The sequence below is a fragment of the Stylophora pistillata genome, chromosome 11 (assembly GCF_964205215.1).
Source record: "Stylophora pistillata chromosome 11, jaStyPist1.2, whole genome shotgun sequence".
Taxonomy (NCBI): Eukaryota; Metazoa; Cnidaria; class Anthozoa; order Scleractinia; family Pocilloporidae; genus Stylophora; species Stylophora pistillata.
Window position 1 is genome coordinate 27061562 of NC_142529.1, and position 6602 is coordinate 27068163.

Sequence of the window (6602 nt, forward strand, 5' to 3'; positions counted from 1 at the left end):
ATTTTGCAGAACCGAAGAAGCTGCGAATTACTGAGAAATTAGATTCTCTAAAATAAAAACAAAACCCAGCCATTCAATGAGATAAAAAGTGACAGGTATCTTTAGAAAACAGACACTTTTCATCCGAATTTCAAAGAAGAAACACTGCTATTAGTTTATTTGGATCTTGGTACAAATTAAGGTTTGGATGCTGCGCGAGCAGCGTAGCCCCATACTCAGAAAATGGTAGTAAAAACAGACACCCATCAAACCGATAACATTTGGTGGAACCACCAAACTTTGGTAGGTTATGACAGTACGTCCGTACATACAAGGCGCTATTTTTAGCATGACCGGCCGACTGCATTGTGGGCTCGCAACTAGTTAGGGGAATGGAGAAGGTAATGCGCAGGCGCGATTGTATGCGTAATACGGAAAATCCCATTCATGTGTGCTAGGAAACTCTAATGCAAAATGATGTGTTGCATGTCGATCTTCGGTTCAGAACACCGCAAGCACACACTTAGGCATTACACGAAGCCGATAGTACTTAATCGAGCTGATTTGTCTTCATTTTGACAATGTAGAGTCTATGATAGGTTCTTGGCTCAGCGTGCGGTCGTAAAGATATGAAATAAGCGAGAGGTTTGGGAATTACAAAAGATGTGTTTTACTCGCTCAACGCCTAGGCGAGAGTAGCTATAGGCTCCCGACGAATAAGAGAATTACAGACCTATTTCCCTACTTTGTACCTTATCCAAAGTTCTCCAAAGATGTATTTTCAATAGATTGATCACCCATCTTAGCAGTTCCTTATCGACTCGGCAACATGGATTTCTGAGTTGTCGCTCGACAGTCACCCAGATACTTTGCTTTCTTCATAAAATCGGACAGGCCCTGGATAACTCTCTCCAATCTGATGTTGTTTACTTGGACCTGTTTAAAGCATTTGACACTGTCTCTCACTCCCTTCTATTACAAAAACTTGCAGCTTCTGCCATTGATGGCTCTCTGTTCCAATGGTTCGCAGATTATCTTACAAATAGGTCCCAGAAAGTGTTAATCAAAGGCGCAACATCTTCATCCTTACCTGTGCTCTCAGGAGTACCCCAGGGAAGTATTCTGGGGCCACTGCTCTTCCTATGGCATATTAATGATTTACCAGATGTGTTATCTAGCTCTACTATGGCTTACCTTTTCGCAGATGATACCAAGCTTGCTCGCACTATCCACACCGAGTCTGATATAACTAATTTTCAACAGGATATTGATAAAGTGCTTGAATGGTTTACTAACTGGCGCATGAAGTTTAATCTCAAGAAGTGCGAAGCCATACGTGTAACTCGAAAGAAATCTCCACTTCAAGGCTCCTATCATATTGGAAATCATATCATTTCTCAGACCGATACCCAAAAAGATCTTGGTGTTATTCTTAATACCGATCTAAAATGGAGTTCCCACTTTTATTCCATATCATCCAAAGCTAACAAATTGCTGGGTTTTCTCTACAGAACATCTGACCCTAGTTTTGGACCTACAGTCAAGCGTTCCTTGTACCTGAGCGTGGTGCGATCTCTTCTGGGTTATGCAAGTGAGGTGTGGAGTCCCTTACATATTGGTGGTCTTCGAACAATCGAAGCAGTTCAACGTAGAGCAACAAAGTATATTTTAGCTCTTATTCCCTACAAAGAAAGGCTTATTTAACTGAACCTATTGCCAGAGTCGTACTGGTATGAAATCAGAGATTTATTTATTTTTCTGTAAGGCCATTAATGGCATCTATAACATCGATATCACAGAGTTTATTCAGCCCAAAGTAATAGTTAGATCTACTCGATCGTAATAGTTGTTCCTCAGTAGATTATCAGCCTTTGGAATGTAGAACGTCTCTCTTTCAACGTAGCTATTTCAACAGAACTGTTAAGTTATGGAATTCTTTGCCTTTGTCATTAAGAACTTTATCTAGTGTTATTTCTTTCAACGGATCATTAATTAAACGTTACAAAAAAGCTCTTATCGAAACGTTCGATCAGGACAGCGTTTTTACTTGGAAGTCCTTGTGTCCTAAATGCTTTGCCACCAGGAATTTAATTGGTTTCCGCCAGTGTTGCTTCTAATTACTTATAAACTATTATACTTACGTATATTTTATATATTTCAGGAATTTGCATATTTTATATAGATATTTTTAAGACATTAAATTAGTCTTATATCACCAATTTCTTTTTTTTTTTTTTTTTTTCGGAGGACTTTCACCTAGTTGGAGCTCGCTCTTTTGTGATTATTCCTCACTGAGCTTTTTGCATTTCGCTTTTCGTTTTGCTATTGAGCTTATTTTTTAACTCAGTGGAAGTTTAACAAATAAATAAAGAGGTCGAATGAAATAAATTGTGAATAGAGTGTAAGTAGGGTTGCACTATCCATCCCTTTGTCTCTGATACCGATATTTTTAATATTTTAATATTTTTAATAGAATATTTTGTTCACTTCACTGTTCGAATGTAACTTTAACTGTAATCAAAGGATAATCGTTGATCACACACGGAAATCGCTACAAGAAGAAGTCAATCACCTGCTGTATAGATGAAAGCTTGCTTGATAACTTTAACTGTAATCAAAGGATAATCGTTGATCACACACGGAAATTGCTGCAAGAAGAAGTCAATCACCTGCTGTATAGGTGAAAGCATGCTTGATACAGAAATGCCTTTCTTGTCTTTTTATTAGCAAGACTTTGGAATAAATGAAATTGGATCCAATGCACATAGAATAACTTTGGCTTGCTATTATTCAGGACTATTGCCAGCGGCGTTTTCTTTCTAACTTGTCATGTACACACAAACCGCTTGTTCTGTCACATGTTACGTCAATTTTGTCCGGGACTTTCTTGAAGGTCATCTGTACCGATTATCATACATTAGGGAATCCTCTGTCTGTAACAGACAATCTCCTATATTTCATCTGCCTTTTCCCTTATAAAGATCTCCGATAAGATTAAAAAATTGTCAACCTTATTCGCCCTGAGTGATAGAAATTTTCCTATCTCCTGGAGAATCTATGCACCATCAGAAATGTGTGATGTTGTCCTCATTTCACAATACGATAGAAAAGATCCCTCAATTCAGAACAAAATTTTCTGAATGGGTTCATCATTGATCAATGTTTAACCTATTTTTTTCATTTCGAAATCTTTAAAAGTATTATCAGCTTCGGGAAACTGAACTTCCGATCAGATACAGAGTTCAAGATAATTTACTCATCAGCCTGGAAATAATTGAAAAAAAATTATGGGCTTTTTGCATAAGTTATACACTGACAGAGATGCCAAGTGCAATTGATCGAAAACAATGATTTGGTGTTGTTACTGACATGTCCTTTCTGAAGTAATTCTGCAGTTTGATGAGCGGCCATTTCCCTTTTTCTCACAGATAATCTGTTTATTGCAGTAAGGAATGTTTCCTTCAAAGGACTTCCTCCTGGTGATGATCACCTAAAACTTTCTTCCTTTGTAGCACATAAATAAGTCATCTCCTTTCACACCGCAAAAAAAATGAGAGACTTCTAAATTATTACTTAACAAAGGTGTTTGTTTAGCCTGTTTGTTTAATCTCCAGGTATCTCAGGCTGAATCAGAATGAAGGACATATATATATAGACGTATGTGCCATTGCTATCACAGAAAATTTTTTAGCAACGTTCCCTTATTCAATAAGTGATGCTTATTTCTGTCACAAGAGATACTAATTTTTCTGATAGCAAAACAAATTCGAGACTAAACTTCGACCAATACAACTCGTTTGGCAATATGACATCAATAAAAAGCCTTTTTCTTTAGGTCAGGAAAAAAGCCTTGAAATTAAAAAAACTCCCTTCAACTACTCTTTGAACTTTTCTCCAATACTTTTCTATTACTAAAAGAAGATTAAACATGAAAGTAAAATGCATGCATATCTTTCTTCAATTATGCCTTGCCGTATACATGATCATTGGTAGCTAGCTAGCACGAACAACACCCTTGAAAAAATAGGGTTAGTGTTCCATTGCCTTTCTTTCAGTTGTTTCCGTTAAAAGAAAGCTATTTAGTGCACACAACAAGCCATTTTGTTCTAATGATTACTCGATTAAGAGTGAGAGCCGCACAGGGCTTTGCTTTACAGAAATTAAGAGTATTGTTCGATGATTGACATTAATAAACATAAAATGCATACTATAAAGGGGAAAATATTCACAACACAAAAAGAAATTCATTAACAGATAAAATAGTTCCTCGAACAACAATGTTATTTGAACTTCTTACTTCGTCCTATCTAATAACATTGACGGGCGTTTTCATAAAATAATTGTGTAAACACTTTCAGGTTTAAAAGAAGTCGAGGATAACCTAACTCCATGGACAACAAAGCGCTTGTCTTATTGTCTGCTTCACTGCTTGTCTTACTTCGCTTATCTTCCAGCAGTAAAGGAAAGGGTTTAAAGTCGAGTTAAAGTAAATTAAGACACCTGCTGCTCCCCTTAATACCACTAAGTGTGATGAATATGTTTTACTGTCAGCGATTACAACTGCCACTATAAAGGATGGTGCATAGCAAACTACCAATGCTAACTGCACCCACAGTGCACTATACACTGCCCTTTTGTATCGCGCCATGTTCAGTGAATTTGATTGGCTCGGCTGTTGTTGGACATGATCTTGTACTTGACCCTGATGATTACTGAGACCCCGAAAAATTTTTATATACGAGGCGACTGAAATAACAAGGCAAGATGGTATAACTATATGGCCATACCAATTGACTATACGGTAATCTAATGTGTAGGATAAGGCATTGACAGTAGATACAATCCAAAAGGCAGCTATGATGATGTATGTGCGCTTCAAAGTTACAATTTGTTTGTATCTTTGCCCCAACAGCAGGGCGAGAAGTCTGTCCACGCTTATGGCGGTCATTGTCATCAAAGACACTCCACATAATGTATAGCCTGTAAGAAATTTGGCGTCATATGCGTATCGACAAAGAATCCATTGTTCGCGAGCCACGGACATCCAATAGGTAGCTTGGAGAGGCTGGGCAACAAGACCAACCAACAGATCAGTTGTTGCCAGACAACGATACAAGAGTTTGGACGGCGGATGAAGGGTAGACTCTTTGTGGAGGGCAACGAGGATAAGAGAATTTCCAAGAAATGTTGTGATGGAGAGGAGAATGTAGATTTTTAGGAGAGAAATTTTAAATTCTTGTTGAAGCCCACCAACCAAAGAGGGGGAACAATACAGTTTTTGAAATGTCTTGGTCTCTGTTCCACCTCCAGTGAAATTTGTTGTCGACATGATTCTGTATTCGTTTCCTTTTTCTTGAACTGAGGTTATCTGTGATTGTAGCGAAAACGAATATTTCATCAAAACAGCAACACAACAACAATCACTATAAACTTACTCATTTCCTGCATAATAATAAGATAAAGATTTTCTCATCACTTTTTACTCGTTTAAGAAACGTCACAGACAAATTTGTCTGTTGTGTCAAAAAGCTTATTTTCGTGGCTTTAACTTGTCTGGTATATCACGTATGAAAATGGAATAAGAGGCAAATTTATATAAACACCTGGAACATTGTTATTGTTTTCTATGTGCGACAAACTATCCCTTATTACTTAGCCCACGGCGAGGCGCTCATTATCAACGCTTCAGTACGACGTACCGCAATGCTGATAACGAGAACCAGCTCGTAAGCTGACTTAGTTTTATTGACAGGTTAGGGTGTCAATCAAATGTTCATACAACAATAATGATAATAATAATAAAGAATTTATCTAAAGAGGGTTAACACTTGATAACCAAAGGCTAATAACTTTGCGGCCCTCGGAAAATAAATTTACTAACTATGAATACATGTCATTTGCGTAAAGTTGAAGCTTGAATCGTTATCAGCCTAAGCAAGCTAAAAATAAAGAAACTAAAACAGCCGGTTATGGTCAATTTTATTTCATACGCATTCTTAAAGTTTGTTTAACATACACAAGCAACGGAACCTTTTTACATATCTAAAAGCATTACGGAAATTTTTCTGATAAGAAACAAATCCGAGACTAAACGTCGACCAATGCAACTCGTTTGGCAATATGGCATCAATGGTAAGCCTCTTTCTTTAAGTTAGGAAAAAAACGTTGAAATTAAAAAAACTCTGTCTAACTACTCTTTGAAGTTTTATCGAATACTTTTCTATTGCTAAAAGAAGATCATACATGAAAGTAAAATGTATGCATATCTTTCTTCAATTGTGCCTTGCCGTATTCATGATCATTGGTAGCTAGCTAGCACGAACAATACTCTTGAAAAGAGCCTTTCTTTCAGTTGTTTCCGTTAAAAGAAAGCTATGTAGTGGACACAACAAGCCATTTTGTTTTAATAATTACTCGATTAGAAGTGACAGCCCCACAGGGCTTTGCGCTACAGAAATCAGTAGTATTGTTCGATGATTGACATTAATAAACATAAAAAGCATAAGATGCACGATATTCGCAGTAGATAGCGCTATTTAAGCAATAGCGAAAATCAGACCTGAAAAAAATCAGGCCTGTACGGGATTCGAACCACTGACCTCTGCGATACTAGTGCAGCGCTC

At 37.3% G+C, this 6602-nt stretch overlaps 2 protein-coding genes across 2 annotated transcripts; one reads left to right on the top strand and one right to left on the bottom strand.

The window, feature by feature from the left end:
* Window positions 1-1164: 1164 nt before the first annotated feature.
* Window positions 1165-1683, top strand: LOC148720915 (uncharacterized). The gene has a single exon (XM_088737705.1). The coding sequence runs from the start codon at window positions 1165-1167 to the stop codon at window positions 1681-1683; it is 519 nt and encodes a 172-aa protein (XP_088593831.1).
* Window positions 1684-3567: 1884 nt separating this feature from the next.
* LOC148720916 (5-hydroxytryptamine receptor 1B-like) lies at window positions 3568-5308 on the bottom strand. Its single transcript, XM_088739122.1, has one exon. It carries the CDS (start codon window positions 5306-5308, stop codon window positions 4361-4363), a length of 948 nt encoding a protein of 315 aa, XP_088595248.1. The 3' UTR covers window positions 3568-4360.
* Window positions 5309-6602: the final 1294 nt, after the last annotated feature.

Bases quoted from the DNA above. Each gene is read 5' to 3' on its own strand.
- LOC148720915 (XM_088737705.1), top strand. From the start codon at position 1,165: ATGGCTTACCTTTTCGCAGATGATACCAAGCTTGCTCGCACTATCCAC.
- LOC148720916 (XM_088739122.1), bottom strand. From the start codon at position 5,308: ATGTCGACAACAAATTTCACTGGAGGTGGAACAGAGACCAAGACATTT.